At 61.0% G+C, this 20,698-nt stretch overlaps 1 protein-coding gene across 1 annotated transcript; it reads right to left on the bottom strand.

The window, feature by feature from the left end:
• Positions 1-484: 484 nt before the first annotated feature.
• On the bottom strand, positions 485-18,121 carry NXPH4 (neurexophilin 4). Its single transcript, XM_030967066.1, has 2 exons — positions 18,002-18,121; positions 485-2,370 (listed from the first exon to the last, which is right to left on the bottom strand). The coding sequence occupies exons 1-2, from the start codon at positions 18,050-18,052 to the stop codon at positions 1,603-1,605; spliced, it is 819 nt and encodes a 272-aa protein (XP_030822926.1). The 5' UTR covers positions 18,053-18,121; the 3' UTR covers positions 485-1,602.
• Positions 18,122-20,698: the final 2,577 nt, after the last annotated feature.

Raw genomic sequence — 20,698 nt, 5'->3', positions numbered from 1 at the left:
TGCACCCCCACCCTTAATTTTGGGATCCCCCATCCCGAATTTTGGGATCTCCCATCATACCACCCCCCATTCCTGATTTTGGGGTCCTTGCAGCCCCCCATCCCCAATTTTAGGGTCCCCCATCCCGAATTTTGGGGTCCCCCATCCCGAATTTTGGGGTCCCCTATCCCAAATTTTGGGGTCCTTGCACCCCCATCCCTAATTTTGGGGTCCCCCCCCCTCCTCCCTCTCTCCCCACCCCCAGTCGTGGTGGGACCAACAAAATCCTTTTAATTTTCCCAGCCTTTTTTTTTTCCTTTATTTTCCACTTTTTTTCCATTTTCATTTTCTTTACAAAAAAAAAACCAAAACCAAAAACCAAAAAAACCCCACAAAAACCCCAAAAAAGATGCAGAAGAAGAAACCCCTCCCTCCCCGAGAGGAGGGGGCAGGAGGGCTGAGACCGCCCCCCCCCCAGCACCCTCTGTGCCCCCCCAGAGGTGGCATCGCCCCCCTGTGTCCCCCCAGCATGGGGGGGGGTCCTGCCTGCACCCCCCGGCTGCATTGGGGGGGTCTCGATGGGTGGGGGGGGGGGCCGGGACCCCCAGCACCAGTTGAACCCAATGGGGAGGGGAGGCAGGGGTGGAGTTTTGGGGGGCTGGGGAGGGGTCTCAAGGGGTTTTGGGGGTCCAGGATTCCCAGTGCTGCAATGATGGGGTGTCAGTGGGGGAGGGGGCTGAGACACCCCCCCCCCCCCAAAAACAGGGGTACCCCAATGATGGGTGCTCAATGGGAGACCCCCAGGGACAGGTGTACCCCAGTGATGGGGTCTCAGGGATTGGATGGGACCCCAAAAACAGGTGGAGGTGACCCCCAAAACCCCATAATGGAGGGCTGCACTGATGGGGTCTCAGTGGGGGACCCCCAGGAACAGGTGTACCCCAATTATGGGGTCTCAGGGGATGGAAGGGACCCCAAAAAAAGGTGTACCCCAGAATGGGGGGCTGCAGGGCTGGGGTCTCAATGAGGGACCCCCCAGAACAGGGGTGCTCCAATTATGGGGTCTCAGGGGTAGAGGGGACCCCCAGAACTGCCCGTACCCCAATTATGGGGTCTCAGGGAATGGAGGGGACCCCCAGAAGTGCCCGTACCCCAATTACGGGGTCTCAGAGGTGGAGGGGAGCCCCAGAACTGCCCGTACCCCGTTGTGCTGCAGGGCTGGGATGTCATTTTGGGATGGAACCCGCAACCCCCCAACCCCAACTGAACCCCAGTGATGGAGCAGCATTGGGTGGGGTCCAGGACCCCCAGCACCAACTGTCCCACAAGCCAGCACAGAGTGATGAAGAGGAGGCTCCTGTGGGGGTGACAGGGCCCCCCAAATGCCACCAAAGCCCCCCTGTCCTGCTGCCATCAGCCAAAATAAGGATTTTCCTGCTGAAAATGGGGATTCTCCTGCTGGAAGTTGTAGTCAGGACAGACCTTCTGCACCAGCTTGTAATCGATGCTGAGGAAGGAGATGAAGATGCAGAAGACCTTGAAGGTCAGAGTGATGAAGAGGAGGCTGACCTGGGGGTGACAGGGCCCCCCAAATGCCACCAAACCCCCCCTGTCCCGCTGCCATCAGCCAAAATATGGATTTTCTTGCTGGAAGTTGTAGTCGGGACAGACCTTCTGCACCAGCTTGTAGTCGATGCTGAGGAAGGAGATGAAGATGCAGATGACCTTGAAGGGCTTGGAGCAGAGCCAGGCCGCGTGGCTCTGCGTGTGCTCGGTGAAACAAACCTTGGAGGGGTCGTAGAGGCACGGCTTGTTCTTCCTGGCCCTGTTGGTCTTCTCGTACTCCACGTGGCAGTTGAGCGCCTTGGCCGGGCGCCCCTCGGGCAGGGTGCTCTGCTGGGCACGGGGAGGTGGCCCTGGCAGGGCTGGCACCACCACCTCGAAGCCCACGGCCTTGGAGGGCGGCACGATGCTGACGGAGACGTTGCCCAGGCTGGAGGAGTTGTGCCTGAAGTAGACGCTGAAGGTGCCGTTGATGTGGTCGACGATCTTGCCCGTCACCAGGAGGCTGAATTTGAGCGTTTTGATGTTGAAGTAGAAGTCGCCCCAGCCGAAAATCTTCTTGGCGCGGCTGGATTTGAGGGTGGGCTTGCGGTGGCCGCGGGGGCTCGGGGGCTCCAGGGATGTTTGGTTCTTCTGCCAGTGCCAGGGGCTGTGGGAGGTGCCCGCTGGGACCCCCGTGCCCACCCTGGGGGGCTCTGCCGGGATCAGGTGCCCGGGGTTGAGTGCCGGGGGGTTCAGGGCGCCGTAGGGGACGTCCTTGAGGAGGCCCGAGGTGCCCATCTCCAGGTAGCCCAAGGTTTTGGGGATGTGGCCGCCGGCGCAAACCGTCTGGGGGAGGGGGAGGGGGTGAGCTGTGCCTGTGGCCTTCCTCGTCACTCTGGCTGCACCTGACCCTCCTCATCCTCCTGCATGCACCCTGCCCATCCTCCTTCCTACAGCCCCTTCCTTGTCATTTTGCTGCACCCTGCTCATCCTCCCACCTGAACCCTCCTCATCCTCCTGCCTGCATCCTCCTCATTCTCCTACCTGCAGCCCCTTCCTCATCATTCTGCTGTGCCCTCCTCATCCTCCCGCCTAAACCCTCCTCATCACTCTGCCTGCACCTGACCCTCCTCATCCTCCTGCATGCATCCTGCTCATCCTCCTTCCTGCACCCTCCTCATCGTCTTTCCTGCATCCTCCTCATCCTCCTTCCTCCACCTTCCTCATCCTCTCACCTGAACCCTCCTCATCCTCTACCTACTCCTCCCTCCTCATCCTCCCACCTGAACCCTCCTCATCCCTCTGCTTTCACCCTCCTTATCCTCCTTCCTCCTCCCTCCTCATCCCTCTACCTGCACCCTCCTCATCCTCTCCCTACTCCTCTCTCCTCATCCTCCTGCATGCATCCTGCTCATCCCTCTGCCTGCACCCTCCTCATCGTCTTTCCTGCATCCTCCTCATCCTCCTTCCTCCACCTTCCTCATCCTCCCACCTGAACCCTCCTCATCCCTCTGCTTTCACCCTCCTTATCCTCCTTCCTCCTCCCTCCTCATCCTCCCTCCTGCACCAGCTGGGCTGGGACCTCACCAGCGCCTGGCGCTGCCACCAGCGAGCAGATCCAGCTGCCAACCCCAACCTGGCACCCCAGCCCTGTCCCTCACCCCCGCGCCCCCCTCCTCATCCTCGCGGGGTGCCCGCCGTGCCCTGCTGCCCTGCCAGCTGCTGCGGCAGCCCCGGGCTCGTCAATCACCGTCACCCGGAGCTGCTCGGGGTCACCTGGAGCTCCGCAGGGGGAGATGAGCGGAGGCGCCAGCTGGAGGGGCTGGAGGGGCTGGGGGGGCGGGGGGGCTGGGGGGGGGACGTGGGAAATCGAGGCAGGCTCAGGGAACGGCTCCTGACATTGCTGGGGGCGATGCTGGCATCGCTCAGCCCGCGGGATGGCTCTAAGCGGAATGTTTGTATTTTATAAAATCAAATCTTCATTTTAATATTAATTTAAAAAAAAAGAATCCAAAGAAATGTGATACAAAGACTAGAATAAAAAGATTAATTTTATAAACTAAAATATTAATTTATAAAATAAATGATTTGATTTTTTTTTAAAGGAGGAGCAGGACAGCTCTAAAATAAAGATTTTTATTTTTTAAAGGAAGAGCAGGATGGCTCTAAAACAGAGATTATTTGATTTTTTAAAGGAGCTGCTCCTCCTTTCAATTGCCCTCAATTCCCTTCACGAGGGTTCGTGGATTTTTCCTTGGAGAAGAATTAAGAGTGAATTTAGAGACATTTCCTGCCCGGCCAGGGACCCGCACACCCTCTGCAGAGCCAGAGGCTCCATCTGATCCATCCCTGGGAGCCCCCCCGGCTGAGCTCCTAAATCTGCTCTGGCTGTTCCAGGCTGGGCTCCTAAATCTGCTCTGGCTGTGCCAGGCTGATCCCCTAAACCTGCTCTGACTGTGCCAGGCTGGGCTCCTAAATCTGCTCTGACTGTGCCAGGCTGGGCTCCTAAATCTGCTCTGACTGTGCTGCACTAAGCTCCTAAATCTGCTCTGGCTGTGCCAGGCTGGGCTCCTAAATCTGCTCTGACTGTGCTGCAGCAGAGATAGGAACCCTGAGCGGGACATGCAGCCCCGCCACATGCGTGGGAAGGGGATTTGGGGTCTCTCAGCCCATTTGGGATCTCTCAGCCCATTTGGGATCTCTCAGCCTTTTGGGGTCTCTCAGCCCTTTTGGGGTCTCTCGGCCCTTTTGGGGTCTCTCAGCCCATTTGGGATCTCTCAGCCCATTTAGGATCTCTCAGCCTTTTGGGGTCTCTCAGCCCTTTTGGGGTCTCTCAGCCCATTTGGGATCTCTCAGCCCTTTTGGGGTCTCTCAGCCCATTTGGGGTCTCTCAGCCTTTTGGGGTCTCTCAGCCCTTTGGGGTCTCTCAGCCCATTTAGGATCTCTCAGCCCTTTTGGGGTCTCTCAGCCCTTTTGGGGTCTCTCAGCCTTTTGGGGTCTCTCAGCCCTTTTGGGGTCTCTCAGCCCATTTGGGATCTCTCAGCCCTTTTGGGGTCTCTCAGCCCTTTGGGGCTCTCAGCCGATCTCTCTCAGCCTTTTGGGGTCTCTCAGCCCTTTTGGGATCTCTCAGCCCATTTGGGGTCTCTCAGCCCATTTAGGATCTCTCAGCCTTTTGGGGTCTCTCAGCCCTTTTGGGATCTCTCAGCCCATTTGGGGTCTCTCAGCCCTTTTGGGGTCTCTCAGCCTTTTGGGGTCTCTCAGCCCTTTTGGGGTCTCTCAGCCCATTTAGGATCTCTCAGCCCTTTGGGGTCTCTCAGCCTTTTTGGGTCTCTCAGCCCTTTTGGGATCTCTCAGCCCATTTGGGGTCTCTCAGCCCATTTAGGATCTCTCAGCCGTTTGGGGTCTTTCAGCCTCTTTGGGGTCTCTCAGCCCATTTAGGATCTCTCAGCCTTTTGGGGTCTCTCAGCCCTTTGGGGTCTCTCAGCCCATTTAGGATCTCTCAGCCCTTTGGGGTCTCTCAGCCCTTTTGGGGTCTCTCAGCCCTTTTGGGGTCTCTCAGCCCTTTTGGGGTCTCTCAGCCTTTTGGGGTCTCTCAGCCCTTTTGGGGTCTCTCAGCCCATTTGGGATCTCTCAGCCCTTTGGGGTCTCTCAGCCTTTTTGGGTCTCTCAGCCCTTTTGGGGTCTTTCAGCCTCTTTGGGGTCTCTCAGCCCATTTAGGATCTCTCAGCCTTTTGGGGTCTCTCAGCCCTTGTGGGATCTCTCAGCCCATTTGGGGTCTCTCAGCCCATTTAGAGTCTTTCAGCCTATTTGGGGTCTCTCAGCCCATTTGGGGTCTCTCAGCCCATTTGGGATCTCTCAGCCCATTTGGGGTCTCTCAGCCCTTTGGGGTCTCTCAGCCCTTTTGGGGTCTCTCAGCCCCTCACGGGTGGTGCAGAGCCGCAGCTCAGCTCCATCCCCGCACCCCGCTCCCCCCGGCTCTCTCCCCTCTCGCCGCCGCTTTCTTTCTCCCCTTATCTATTTTTCAACGCGGCTTCAAAGCCGGGCGCCCTCGCCAGCCGGAGAGGGAGGGGCAGGACCGGGATGGGGGAGATAAGGAGGGGAGCGGGAGAGGGGCACCCCCCGGGCCGACAGGGGTGGGGTCTGCGCCGCAGCTCTGCAGCCATCAGGCCTGGGACCCCTCCCGCCCCGCTGGGACAGGGTCCCAAATCCCCCAAATCTGGCGGTTCCCAGCCCAGGGGGATCGGGCACAGCGGCTCATCCTGCCGAGAAGGATTTCTGGAGGTTTCTGAGCTCTGAATTTCCATCTCAGCCAGGGCTGGGAGCCAAGGCGGTGCCGCAGGTGCCTCTGCCCTTCCTCCCGTGCCTCAGTTTCCCTTTTCCGATCCCTCCTGTGCGGGGTGAGGGGAGTGTGATGGGGTTGGATTGGAAGAGGCTGTGATGGGAATGGCTGGAGGTGGCAGGGAAGGGACAGGGAGGGACAGGGATGGGACAGGGAGGGACAGGGATGGGACAGGGAGGGACAGGGATGGCAGGGATGGGCCGGGATGGGACAGGGATGGGACAGGGATGGCAGGGATCGGACAGGGAAGGGATAGGGATGGGGAGGGTCAGGGAGGGGGATGGGAGGGAGGCAGGGATGGGCAGGGATGGGACAGGGATGGGACAGGGATGGGACAGGGATGGGACAGGGAGGGACAGGGATGGGACAGGGAAGGGACAGGGATGGCAGGGATCGGACAGGGAAGGGATAGGGATGGGACAGGGATGGGCAGGCAGTGGCAGCACAGCAGGACAGACAGACAGACAGACACTCGCTGTGCTCCTGGGGGCTGCGGGACAGCGCCAGGGGCTGGGTGGGGGCACAGACCGCGCAAAACCGCCCCCATCCCTGCGGGAACAGAGGTGCCCCATCCCCTGCGGGCTCGGGGCCAGCTTGGCATCCCCCCAATACCCCCAAGCCCTCCGCAGGAGCTGCCGGGGGATGAAAGGGAATTGCAGAGCAGCGCTGCAGCCGGGAGCGATCGATCGCGGCCCCGACAGCGCGGGGGGACCCCCGCAGCCCCCGCCGAGCCCTGCTGGGCTGGGGGGGCTCGGAGCGCGCGGCGCTGAGCAGGGACGGGGAGCTTTAGGGGGGAGCCAAGGTCACCCCCCTGTCGGCATTCAGGGCAGGTGCGGAACACCTCGCGTTAAATATTCATGTTCGTGTTCCTGCTCGGTGCCTCCTGTCGGGGTGCGGACGTGCCCCTGAACCTCCTGGACACGCCTCGGGGGGGTCTCAGTGCCCCTGAACCCCCTGGACACATCCCCTTTCCCATCCTGTCCCCATTATTACCATCACCCTGTCCCCACCCTGTCCCCAGTGCCCCAGAACCTCCTGGACACGCCTCGGGGGGGTCTCAGTGCCGGCCCCCTCCCACTCTGTTCTCAGCGTTGGCCAGTGAGCGGCTCTGCTGCCGCACAGGTTACCTGAGCTGTTGTTTTTCACTGTCACATGCATCGCTGCATCTACACATCCCCGCTGCTGCTCCCTTCCTCATCCTCACCCCCCCTCATCCTCATCCTCATTCTCATCCTCATCCCACAGCACCATCCCGTGCTTTAGCTGCTCTCCAGCCCTCCGTGTGTCCGCAGGCGCCGTGTGGCACCCCCGGAGCCAGCAGGGGATGCGGGGAGGGCCGGAGGCAGCTGCAGAGGGACCGGGGAAGGCTCTCGGTGCCTTCGGCATCAATTTGGTTTGTCAGGCCCGGCGGTGATGGCCACTCACATCCCATTTGCTGCCGGGGCCAGGCGCTGTCAGCTGCTCCCCCGAGAGCCTCGGTCACCTTGGTGCAGGGGAGGGGAGCAGCAAAGGGGGGCACAGGGGGCTTGGATGGGTTGGGATGAGCTCCAGCACCCCGAGAGAGCGGCTGGGAGCGATGGCAGAGCAGCACTGGGGGGAGCAGAGCACCAGGACAGCCCCAGCAAAGGCCTCATCGCCACCATCACCTGTCCCTGTGCCAGGCTTGTCCCCATCTCTGCTGCCAACCTGTTTCCATTGCTACAGCCAGCCCGTGCCTGTCCCCATGGCCAGTCTGTCTCCATGCCCACCATCGGCCTGTTTCTGTCTCTACCACCACCCTGTCCCCATTATTATCACCACCCTGTCCCCGTTATTATCACTACCTTGTCCCCATTATTACCGCCGCTCTGTCCCCATTATTACCACCAGTCTGTTCCTGTCCCTACCACCGCCCTGTCCCCGCTATTAACACCACCCTGTCCCCATTAATACCACCAGCCTGTCCCCATTATTGCCACCACCCTATCTCCATCCCTACTGCCACCCTGTCCCTATCCCTGTCCCCATCCCCTTTCCCATCCTGTCCTCATCCCTGTCTCCATCCCTCCTGCCATCCTGTCCCCATCCCTGTCCCTATCCTGTCCCCATCCTGTCCCCATCCCCTTTCCCATCCCTTTTCCCACCCTGTCCCCATTATTACCACCACCCTGTCCCCATCCCTGTCCCCATCCTGTCCCCATCCCATTTCCCACTCTGTCCCCATCCCTGTCCCCATTATTACCACCACCCTGTCCCCATCCTGTCCCCATCCCCTTTCCCATCCCTTTTCCCACCCTGTCCCCATTATTACCACCACCCTGTCCCCATCCCTGTCCCCATCCTGTCCCCATCCCATTTCCCACTCTGTCCCCATCCCTGTCCCCCCCATCCTGTCCCCATCCCCTTTCCATCCCTTTTTCCCACCCTGTCCCCATTATTACCACCACCCTGTCCCCATCCCTGTCCCCATCCTGTCCCCATCCCATTTCCCACTCTGTCCCCATCCCTGTCCCCATCCCCATCCTGTCCCCATCCCCTTTCCCATCCCATTTCCCACCCTGTCCCCATTATTACCACCACCCTGTCCCCATCCCTGTCCCCCCCTGTCCCCACCCCCTGGCATCCTCCCCCTCTCCCCTCCTCGTGGGTCTCCCTCTCTCCCCGCGGCCTCGGGCTCACCCCCTCCCCTGTCACCCGCCGCCTTCGTTAGCACCGGGAGATTAATTGGAGGTGCAGAGCGACAATCCCGGCGGGGCCGCTCCCCCCGGCAGCCTCGGCCCGGGGCGCCGTGGCATTTCCAAAGGTTAGCAGCAAACAAGGTGCCTCTGACAGCTCCCATTCATCTCCCGGCGCTGCTGCGGCTCCGCGGGGCTGCGGGACGCGCCCGGCGAGCCCAGGCGTGGCCGGCAGGGTGAGGATGATGAGGGAGATGAAACGGGAAAGGCTTGTAAATAGGATTGTCAGGCACAAGATTTGTGAGATTATGGAAATTCTAAACGAGATTGAAATGACAGCAACCACGGGGGTCACAGACAGACAGACACACAGACAGACACACAGACAGACACACAGACAGACAGGTGTGGATGTTGGCGGAGATGAAACAGGAAAGACTTATAAATATAAGTCTGGAAAAAATAATTTATATCAATAGAAATATATAAAATATATTTATAAATATAAGTCTGGAAAAATAATTTATATTAATATAATTATATTAAATATATATATATTTATAAATATAAGTCTGGAAAAAAAAGATTTTGAGAACATGGAAACTATAAGCGAGATTGAAATGAGAGCAAGTTTGGGTGAGCCAGGATGGACAGACGCACAAACAGACAGGTGAGGATGATGGGGGAGATGAAACTGGAAAGACTTATAAGTCTGGAGAAAATAATTTATATTAATAGAAATATATAAAATATATTTATAAATATAAGTCTGGGAAGACTTATAAATGTAAGTCTGGAAAAAAAAGAATTTTGAGAATATGGAAATTATAGAGAGATTGAAATGAAAGCAAGTTTAGGTGAGCCAGGACAGACAGACAGACAGACAGACAGGTGAGGATGATGGGGGAGATGAAACTGGAAAGACTTAAAAATATGATTGATTTTGAGAGTATGGAAACTACATATGGGCACCCCCAGCACTGAGAAGGGGTACCCCAGTACTGGGAAGGGCACCCCTAGCACTGGGATGGGCATCCCAGCCCAGAGAAGGGGTACCCCAAATTTGGGATGGGCACCCCCATCATTGGCCAAGGCATCCCCAACACCAAGATGGGCACCCCAAATACCAGGATGGGCACCCCAACATTGGGATGTGCACCCTTAGCCCTGAGAAGGGCACCCCAGCACTTGGAAGAGCACCCCAACATTGGGATGGGCACCCCAAACACCAGGACAGGGGAATCTGGCACCAGCACCTCCTCAGCCAGAGGAGAGTCTGGATGAGCTCACCAAAGCCAAATCCACCAAATTCACCCAAATTCACCAAACCCACCAAATCCACCAAATCCAAACAAACCCAACCCAACCAAACCCAACCAAACCCAACCCAACCAAACCCACCAAATCCAGCCAAGTTCACCAAATCCAACCAAATCCACCAAACCCAACTAAACCTACCAAACCAAACCAAACCCAACCAAACCCAACCAAATCCACCAAATTCACCAAAATCACCAAATTCACAAAACCAACCAATCCACCAAATCCACCTAAACCCACCAAATCCAACCAAACCCAACCAACAGAACCAAACCCACCAGATCCAACTAAACCCACCAAATGCACCAAATTCACCAAAATCACCAAATTCACCAAAACCAACCAATCCACCCAAATCCAACCAAATCCACCAAATCCAACAAAACCCACCAAATCTACCAAATTCACCAAAATCACCAAATCCAACCAAATCCATCCAAACCGAACCAAACCCAACCAAACCCAACCAAACCCCCAATCCCACCACGGGGTCCTTCCAGCCCTGCGCTGGGGTCCCCCTCCCGGTGACACCGACGTGCCCAAGGTGTCACCTCGAGCAGAGCCAGGACCCTCAGGGGGCCAGGGGGGATCAGCTTTGGATCAGCTGTGCCCTCACCCCCCAAACATTCACCTCGCTCCTCGCTGACAGAAAAAAAAAATATGCAAATGTTGCAGCTTTATTAACGGGCTCGGCACGCGCTGGCTAATAAATATTTCATAGCCCGAGTAGGACTTTTTTTTTTTCTCTCCCTCCTCCTTCTTTCTTTCGTTTTGGTTCCTTTTCCCTGTCACTCGTTTCCTGCCTTTTTCTTTTTCTTTTCCTCAGCCGTTGTTTTATTTATTTATTACTTTTAAGGGTTTCACGGTGAGGTAGGAGCTGGGAAAAAAAAAAATAAATGTACAACCCGAGTTTCACCCCCCCGGGTGAAAAAGGAAAAGTGCTGTTAAGAGCAAAGGAAAAAAATATAATAGAAGGGAGGAGACGGTGGCAGGCAAAGGATTCGGGGCTTGTGTGAGTCATTGGGCTGGAGGAGAAAAGGGAATGAATGGGAAAACAGGAGATAAACGGAGAGGGAGGGGGAGAGGAGGTGGGCAGCAGCCGGCAGAGAGGGGACACGGGGGTGGCAGGGGACAGGGACGTTGGGTGGCTGTCACCCAGCAGCTCCCTGAGCTGAGCAGCAGGCCTGGAACAGCCTTGGCTGGATTTGGGGGGCACCAGCTCCTTGTGGGGGTCACTGGGGTGGGGGCTCCTCACGGTCACCACCCTGAGGAGGACGTGGGGACAGGGGCAGCTCATGGGGATGGTGTGTGGGGACAAGGGTGCACAGCCAGGTCCCACATCTCCAGCAGCAGGGATGCCCCCAAGGATGCTCCTGCCTCAGTTTCCCCCCGGCAGAACCGGTTCCTCTACCTCTCTTGCAGCTCTTCAGCAGATGCGGCAGCAGCTTCACCCCAAAGTCGGGGGGACAGGGGCAGCTCACGGGGATGGTGTGGGGACAAACAGCCGGCAGGGATGGGTTCCACATCGCTGCCACACCTCCAGCACCAGGGATGCCCCCCAGGATGCTCCTGCCTCAGTTTCCCCCCAGAAGAACAAGATTTCTCTACCCCTCTTCCATGGTGACAGCACAGAGGCAGCAGCTTCATCTGAATCCCCCCAAAATCGGGGACACAGGCAGCTCATGGGGACGCTGAGTGGGGACAAGGGAGCACCCCAAGCCAGCAGGGATGGGTTCCACGTCACTCCCACATCTCCAGCGCCAGGGAAACCCCCCAAGGATGCTCCTGCCTCAGTTTCCCCCAGCAGAACAGGTTCCCCTACCTCTCTTGCAGCTCTTCAGCAGATGGGGCAGCAGCTTCACCCCAAAGTCGGGGGGACAGGGGCAGCTCACGGGGATGGTGTGTGGGGACAAGGGAGCACAGCCAGGTCCCACATCGCTCCCACATCTCCCCCCCAGGATGCTCCTGCCTCAGTTTCCCCCAGTTTCCCTCTACCTCTCTCCCAGCTTTTCAGCACAGAGGCAGCAGCTTCACCCCAATGCCCCCAAAATCGGGGGCACCCCAAACCCTCAGCAGCTCATCCCCCACCTCCTGGTCCCCCCCCAGGCACCCCCCAGGCCTTCCTTCACCGTTCCACTTTATTATTGCAATAAATGTAGCCATAAAAGTGGCAGGTATTGGCGCTCGCCGAGATCGCTGCTCCCGAGCTATGGAAATGTAATTTCCAGCGTGCCCAGGAAATTTTATAAGATCCTATCAGGAGGGATCATAAATCCCAATCCTAGCCCCCCAACACACACAACCTCCCTGGATGAGGCAGGGCCACTGAGAAGGTCACCAGAGAGGGGGGAAATGCCAGCTTGTCCCCTGGGTGGCACCTGCAGAGCCTCCTGGCATCCCCGGTGCCAGCTGGGATCTGTCCCCACCAGGAACTGGGGGGCACCAGCAAAGTCCCCACTGTGGGTTTTGATTAAAACCCTGCAAGAGGAGCGCTGGGGAGGTCACAAGGAGTGACCAGGTGCTGGCTGCCACCAGGAGCAGGGCACAGAATGTCCCTGAATCCCCCAGGCTTGGATTTTCAGCCCCATTTTTCACCCCAGAGCAGATTTTGATTAAAACCCTCCAAGAGACTCCCCAGAAACACTGGGGGCGTCACAAGGAGTGTGACCCCAAGCAGGTGCTGGCTGCCACCAGGAGCAGGGCACAGAGTGTCCCTGTGCCCCCTGTGCCCCACTGGCACCCTCCTGGCACCACCCAGGATTGAATTTGGCCCCGTTTTCACCCAGCCTGGTCTCCCGGGCCTCTCGCAGGTGCCAGGTGAGGTTTTGCTGCAGCTCCTCTGCCCCGAGGGGACAAAGGGGACAATGAGAGGGTCACCCCCGGTGTGACATCAACCCTGGGTCGCACGGGGGAGCTGGGAATTGGTTTGGGATTGATTTGGAATTGATTTGGGATTGATTCGAGACTGATTTGGGATTGATTTCGGATTGATTTGGGATTGACTTGGGATTGATTTGGGATTGATTCGGGATTGATTCGGGATTGATTTGGGATTGATTCGGGGTTGATTTGGGATTGATTCGGGATTGATTTGGAACTGATTTGGGATCGATTCGCGTCCCTGCTCTGTTCCTCCACAATGACTTTCCTTTTGCAACAGGGAAAAAAGAAAAAGCGCGGAGGGGAGGGAGGGGAGGGAGGGGGGCACGGGGCTGTGATTATTCCTTCAGCAGCAATCCAAGCGGCGGCAGAGGAAGCTTCATCTTTCCTGGGCCATTTCCCTCCAAAGCCGAGCCAGGCACCGCGGCGCGGCTGGAGCTGGGCCAGGCTGGGGGCTGGGGGGGTCTCAGCTCGGTGTCACCCCCACGTTTGGGGCTGTGGGGGCTCCTTGAGAGGATGCAGAAAGGGCGGGCAAAGTCATTAATGCGGGAGCGTTAATTGGCAAGGGTGTGATTAGCGGTGGGGGCTCAGCTGCGCTGTCCCCCTCCCTCCCCATCCCGGCCACCTCTGCCAGTCCCCAGAGGGAAAATGGCAATTAAAAATAGGAGAAAGCAATAAAAGCGGACCAGAGCGGCCCCGGGGAGAGCAGGGGTGGGTGGGTCTGGCTGGGGGGCACCCAGGGGTGCCCCCCCTTCCCCAGCCGCTGCCTCCCCCCCCTCGCTGAGGCTGCGCCAGCCACGCTCCAGGCTCCAGCCTTATTGAATCTCCCAGCTTGGGGTGCAAAGGGCACCAGAGGGAAGAGTTATTAAAAAAAGGGAAATGAGTCGCTTGGAAACCTTCTTTCGGAATAACACTGTGTGTTTGTTTGGCGATAGATTAGCTCAGCCATGCTGAGCACACACAGCACCCGCCGCAACGGCGGCCCCGGCTCGGGGAGCCGCAGGAACGGCACCGGGGGGTGTACGGGGCCCATCCCGGTACCGGGGGGTGTACGGGGCCCATCCCGGTACCAGGCAATGCACGGAGCCCATCCCGGTACCGGGCAATGCACGGGGCCCATCCCGGTACCGGGCAGTGCACCGAGCCCATCCCGGTACCGGGCAATGCACCGAGCCCATCCCGGTACCGGGCAGTGCACCGAGCCCATCCCGGTACCAGGCAATGCACGAGCCCATCCCGGTACCGGGCAATGCACGGGGCCCATCCCGGTACCGGGCAGTGCAGGCCATCCGGCCGTAGGCACGGGCCCATCCCGGTACCGGGATCACCAGCATCCCGGTACGGCTAGGGCCCATCCCGGTAATCACCGACATCGGTACCACACCGGGTAGACGGACATCCCGTACGGGGAATGCAGGGGCCCATCCCGGTACCGGGGAATTCACCGAGCCCATCCCGGTACCGGGCAATGCACGGAGCCCATCCCGGTACCGGGAATCACGAGCCCATCCCGGTACGGGCAATGCAGGATCAGAACACCTTCCCGTACCGGCATAGAGCATCCGTAGGAACACCCCCGTACCGCCATCCCGTACGGAGATGCACGAGATCCCGTACGAATGCACGACATCCCGGTACGAACTAAAAACCGTACCGCCACCTACGGGAGCCATCCCGGTACCGGGGAATTCACCGAGCCCATCCCAGCCCCGAGGGCACCGGGGGCTCAGCCCGCACCCGGTGCTCGGCACCTCCCGAGTCCCCCGACCCCACACAAACCCCAAATCCTCCCTCCTCTGCCCCCAAACGTGCTGCACACCTCCGAGGCCGAATTTGGGGTGAATTCTCCCCAAAAACGGGAGCTGGGGAGGCGGAATTGGGGTGTCCTTGTGTGGAAAGGGCTGGCAGCAGCTGCTGAGAGCAAAACCATCTGTCAGAAACGCCCGAGGCACCTCCGGGGTGACACCGAGGGACAAAGTGGGTGAGTTTGGCATCGCGGGCCACCCCACAGGGCAGAGCGAGGCAGGATTTGCCTGCAAAGGGTTAATTTGGGAAGGAAAAGCTGCCAGAAACACTCAGGTGCTTCACAGACAGCAGGATTTGCCCGCAAAGGGTTAATTTGGGAAGGAAAAGCTGCCAGCAGCGCTCAGGTGTTCAGAGCCAGCCGCTGCCTCACCTGGCCGTGCCAGGAGGGAGGGAAACTGAGGCACGGCGGGTGTGGCCGGGCACATCCTGGGGTGGAGCAGGGTGAGGAAGGACAGACAGACAGACAGACAGACAGACAGACAGACATGCTGCCGTGGCACTCAGCCATCCCACCGTGGCTCCATCCCGCTGGTTTTGCCCAATCCTGCCCAGTCTTGCCCAATCCCTCCTGCGCTGGGTTTTGCCCAGGCCTGGGTGGGGTCACCCCGTGCCAGGGGCACCCAGGGTGGCACCGGCCTGGCAGGAGCGCCGAGGGATGCTCAGATTCCTCCAGCCGAGGGTCCTGGGGGTGCCTGGGGGGCTGAACCCCTCGGCCCCACGCGGAGCGACCCCAAAAATTTAATTTTTCATGACTAGGAAATAACGGAATGCATGGAAATAACGCTGGGGAGGGGGAAGGGGGTGAGGGGTGGGCAATCAGAGTGGGGTCTGGGGGGCCAGGGGACCCCCAGAGTGGGGACAGGCTGGGCTGGGGGGGTTTGTCCATCCGGCTGAGCACAAAATGCCAACGTCACCCTGGTGGCACTGCCAGCAAAGCCAGGGCACGGGGGGGACATCCCGGGGGTCCCCGCAACTCGGGGGTCTCACACGCTGGGGGTCCCACACTTTGGAGGTCCTCACACCTCGGTGGTCCCACAACTTGGGGATCCCACACCCTGGGGGTCTCATATCCTGGGGGTCCCACACCTCGGGGTCCCACAACTTGGGGATCCCACACTCTGGGGGTCTCCAGATCCTGGGGGTCCCCACACCCTGGGGGTCTCACAGCTCAGGGGTCTCACAGCTCGAGGGTCCTCAAACCCTGGGAGTCCCCACACTTTGGGGTTCCTCACATCCTGGGGGTGTCACATCTCGGGGGTCTCACATCCATCCAGCTCCTTCCTGACCCCCACAACTGGGGTCCCCCCACCCATCCAGCTCCCCCCTGACCCCCAAGAGAACCCCAGAAAGTTTCTCCCCAACAGTCCCGAAGAGCCGAGGGGCAGCAATGGCTCCAGGGCCCCTCCCTGGCACCCGGTGGGCACCGGGCTGGGCAGACCCCGACCCCCCCCGGATCCCTGGCAGCGAGGGGGGGGTCCTGGACCCCCACCCCAAATGGATCAGAGGGGTCCTGGACCCCCACCCCAAATGGACCAGAGCATCTCCCTGGAGCTTCCCGCCCCCCTCACGCCCACCCCATGCCCCAAACCACATCCGTGCCCCCCTCCCCAGCTCGGAGCCCCCCCATCACCGCTGCCTGTGTGGGTGGGGCGGGGGGGCCAGGGCAGCGCCCTGCTCCGGATTCGATCAAAACAAACCCATTTGTCTTGAAGCAGCTCCAGCAGCGCCAGATGCTCCGCAATGGATGGACACGGGGAAAGCAGGGAGCGGGGGTCACGCCGAGCCGCCCCCACACTCGGGCTCACGTCCCACCCCCCCCTCCGTGCCAGGGACAGACAGACAGACAGACAGACAAGTTACGGGAGCCTTTGCCTTGGGGGGGTCGCGTGGTGCAGAGAGAGGAGGAGGAGGAGGAGGGAAAGGGAAGGGGGGGGGTCCCTGATGTGCATCCAATTCCCGAGAGGGAATTGACTCGTTTGATTTTATTCATGAAACACAGAAAGTAAAAATGGAGTGTCAGGAAATCAGATCTGCTCGATGATGAGCGCGACCCCCCCCACTCCGGCTGGGGCCTCCATCCACCCCTCCTGACCACCACGGACCCCCCGAGGGGCTCCAGGAGGGGGACACGCCTGGGGACTGGGGGACATTGCTGGGGGGGTCTCTGCAGCTGCAGCCGCTCCTCAGCAAAATGGGGGGACCCCCACCCTCCCCCACCCCCCATAGGCCTGTCCAGACCCCCGTGAGTTCTCCCCATGCCTGGGGGGCTCTGGGTGAGGTGGGAGAAGCCCCCCCCGCCCCCCGCCCCAAATCCATGCAGGAGTCGGGACAGGGATGAGGCGTCACCTCCGCAGGTGATTTTGGGGTTCACACCAGAGAACAGCTGGGGACCCCCCCCAAATCCTCCGTGGGGTCCCCCCCCACCTCACTCCTCACTCCCCAACACGGTGGGGGGGTCCGCCTGCTGCCCCCCCCGTTCCCAGGTGTGCTGCAGTTGTGGGGTGCGGGACAGGGGGTCCCCCCCGAGCCCCCCTCGGGCAGGGGGCAGCAGGTCCGAGCCCCCCCCCTCCCGTTCCGTGGCCGCCCCCAGGTTCGGTGTCGCTGCCCCCCCCGCACCTGCCAGACGGCGCCTCTGCAATGGGGGGTGGGGGGGGAGCAAAACTGTGGGGGCTTCACCAGCCACGGGACCCCCCCCGGTCAGCCCCGTGTCCCTCCAGCTTGGGCTGGGCTGGGGGGGGGCGGGACCCCCCATAAAACTCTCACATTCACCCCCCCTCAGTACCTGCTGGACCCCCCCGAGTCGGGTTTGACCCCCCCCCAAAACTCCGTTCTTGCCGTGACTGCCACAGCCCCCCAATGCACGAACCCCCCAAAACCGGACCCCTAAATCTGCACGACCCCCCCCCCTCCTCACCAGGACCCCCCGAATTTATCCTGCACCTCCCATAACTGCAGGACCCCCCCGAAATCGGGCATGGCCCCCCCAAACCTCCGCTCTTCCTGTGACTGCACAGCCTCCCCCCAATGCACGACACCCCCCGAAACCGGACCCCTAAATCTGCGCGACCCCCGGTCAGGACCCCCCGATAACTGCACGACCCCCCCCAAATCGGGCATGACCCCCCAAACCTCCGCTCTTCCCGTGGCTGCCACAGCCCCCCCAATACACGACACCCCCTAAAAATCTCCACGACCCCCCCTTCCTTCAGGACCCCCGGATTTCTTCTACACCCCCCGATAACTGCACGACCCCCCATAACTACGCTTGACCCCCCAACCTCCGTTCTTCCCGTGACTGCACAACCCCCAATACACGACCCCCCCCCAAAAATCTGCACGACCCCCCCTCGCCAGGACCCCCCAGATTTATCCTGCACCCCCCAATAATGCACGACCCCCCCCCCAATTTCCCGCGGTAATCGCCCCCCGGGCCGGTAACCGCGCACCCCCCCGGTGGTCCCGGACCCCCCCCCGGTACCTGCAGCAGCAGCAGCCCGGGCCCGAGCAGGGGCAGGCGGCGGCGGAGCATCGCGGGGCTCCGGGAGAACCGGCGGCCCCGCTGAGGAGGATGATGGTGATGATGATGATGATGATGATGAGGGGCGGCGGGAAGAAAGTTGGAGACTTGCGGGGCCGGGCGGTGCCTCGGCGGCGCCGCCAATCCCGACCGCCGGGGGTGGGGGGCGGCTCCGGGACCCCGCACCGGCCCCGTGAGCAGCGGAGCGGGGAGAGGGGCGAGGGCAGAGCTCGGGGTGCCCCCCACGACCCCCCAACCCCAACCCGCATCTCGGGGTGCTCCTGGTGCGCCCCCCCAGCTCTTCTCCATCACCTCGGGGTGCCCCCGATCCCGCCCCCTCTTTTCTCGGGGTACCCCCAGTTGTGGGCCCCCCCCTCCCCTTTTCTCCATCACCTCGGGGTGCCCCTGGTGCTCCCCCCCCGCCTCCTTCAGCATCCCGGGGTACCCCTGGTCCTGCCCCCCCCTTCTCCATCACCTCGGGGTGCTCCCGATCCTGCCCCCTCTTTTCTCGGGGTACCCTCACCTGTGCCCCCCACTGTTCTCCATCATCTCGGGGTACCCCCAGTCCCCCTCCCCGTTCTTCATCACCTCGGGGTGCCCCCGATCCCGCCCCCCCTTTCCTGGAGCCCCCCAGGACGCCCCGCTCCTGCCCCTCTCCCCCGCATCCTCCGGACCCCCGATCCTCCAGCACCCCGGGGTGTCCCCCCCATCCCCGTCCTGCCGTTCCTCCCCCCAGGACCCTCCCGGTGCTGCGACCCCCGCCCCATTTCCCGGAGACCCCACTGGAGGCACCGGCGCTGCTGCCCCTCCTGCTTGACCCCCAAAACTTCCTCAGGAAGGGACGGGGGCACCCTGGGGACGCCCCCAGACCCTGCCACACCCCGGGGGGTCCCCTTATCCTGCGCCCCCCACCCGCGTCACCTGCACGGACACGTGTGTGCACATGGACACGCGTGTGCACACGGACACGTGTGTGCTCCTCCCCCGGCTCCGAGGGGTCCCAGGGGTCCTCACTCCCACCCCCCCGAGGGATTTTGGCCGCTCACCCCCCACCCCAGCCCCCTCCCCACGCCATTAATTGATCGTTAATTGCCGTTATCGCTGTGATGATCGCGGGGATCGGCGGGGCTGGGGACATTCGAGGGGTTTGGGGACATTCGGGGGGTTTGGGGACATTCGGGGGGTCTGGGGGCGCTCGGGGGTGGTGGGGGACACGCGGGGAGGGCGCTGCAGAACCGCGTGGACGTGCGGAGAGGGAATGAGGAAAGGAAAAACGGGGAAAATGGAAAGGAGAGGGCGAGGAATGAGGGAGAAGGAACCGGAGAGGAGAGGAGAGCGCGGAGCCGCGAGGAGCGGGGGGTCCGGAGCTGCTGCTGCCATCACGGGGGTCCCAACCAGCCCCGGACCACCCTCCTGGGGGTCCTGGGCACGTGGGGGTCAGAGGAGCGACCCCCACTTGAGGGAGAACACCTCCAATCCCCCATCCGTCCATCCGTCCCTGCTGCTGCTGCCCCGCTGGGTGTGAGACCCCAGAGCCCCCGATCCTCTCTGGGCCCCCAATTCCTCCCTGAGCCCCCAATTCTCCCTGAGCCCCCCGATCCTCCCTGAGCCCCCAATTCTCCCTGAGCCCACAATTTCCCCAGAGCCCCCAGTTCCTCCCAGAGCCCCCAATTCCCGCATTTCAGGGGTCTCCGCACCCTCTCCCCATCCCCTCCCACCCCCTCAGCGCTGCCCCCTCCGTGGGTTGGGGTGACCAAAGCCTGGGGGGGCTCCGGGGGCACCCAAACCCCTCGGGACCCCCAAAAACCACCAGAAAAACTCCCCGAGTGGGGGTCCCGGTGCCCCCCGATGGTCTCACGCACCCCGGGGTCTGGGGGGCTCTTCCAGAGCCCCCTCCCCACTTTAACATCCCACGGGAGGGGCAGAAGCAGGCGGGGGGGGATGAATGGGGGAAGAGGGTGAAAAATAGAAAATATTGAAAGGAAAAGATAAAAAGGATTTGGTGAAGGGGGGGTGCGGGGGGGGGGGTGGGGGAGAGGGGAAAGGGAGGAAAAACCTCGGGAGGAGATTTAAGGACCGATAAGTGAACAAAGAGCCGGGATTGAAATAGATCTGAGGCCGCCGGCACCCGGCGCGGGGCTGGGGGGGCTCAAAGGCAGCGGCTGCGGGGGGCCGGGGGTTGGTGATGATGGGGAGGGGGCGAGGGGAGACCCCCGGGGGGCACCAGGACGTGCCATGGCCCTGGGGGTCCCTCACAGCCGCCTGGCACCTGTTGAGGATGCTGGAGATGGCACCAAGGCTCGGTGCCCTGAGCCCCCCAGCCCGGCAGGACGAGCCCCCCCGGGTGGGCACGAGGCACAGACGGGAGCCCACCGGTCCCTGGGGATAAGGGGGGGGGCGTCCTAAGTGAGGCCCCCACCCACCTGGTGCTGTTCTGGTCGCCCCTGTGGATGTGGGAGGGTGAGAGGGTGAGAGGGACACCCCCAGGCACGGGGGGATGCGGAGTGGGGGGCACAGGGGAGGGGAAAATGGGGACATGGGGGGACATGGGGGGGATGCTCAGGGGATGTGGGGGACAATGGGGGACATGGAGGATGCTCAGGGTGGACTTATGGGGGGGATCCATGGGGGCGTACAGGTGGGACACGGAGGGGGTGA

Source organism: Camarhynchus parvulus, chromosome 29 (genome assembly GCF_901933205.1).
Source record: "Camarhynchus parvulus chromosome 29, STF_HiC, whole genome shotgun sequence".
Lineage (NCBI taxonomy): Eukaryota > Metazoa > Chordata > Aves > Passeriformes > Thraupidae > Camarhynchus > Camarhynchus parvulus.
This window is presented reverse-complemented; position numbering and strand designations above follow the sequence as displayed.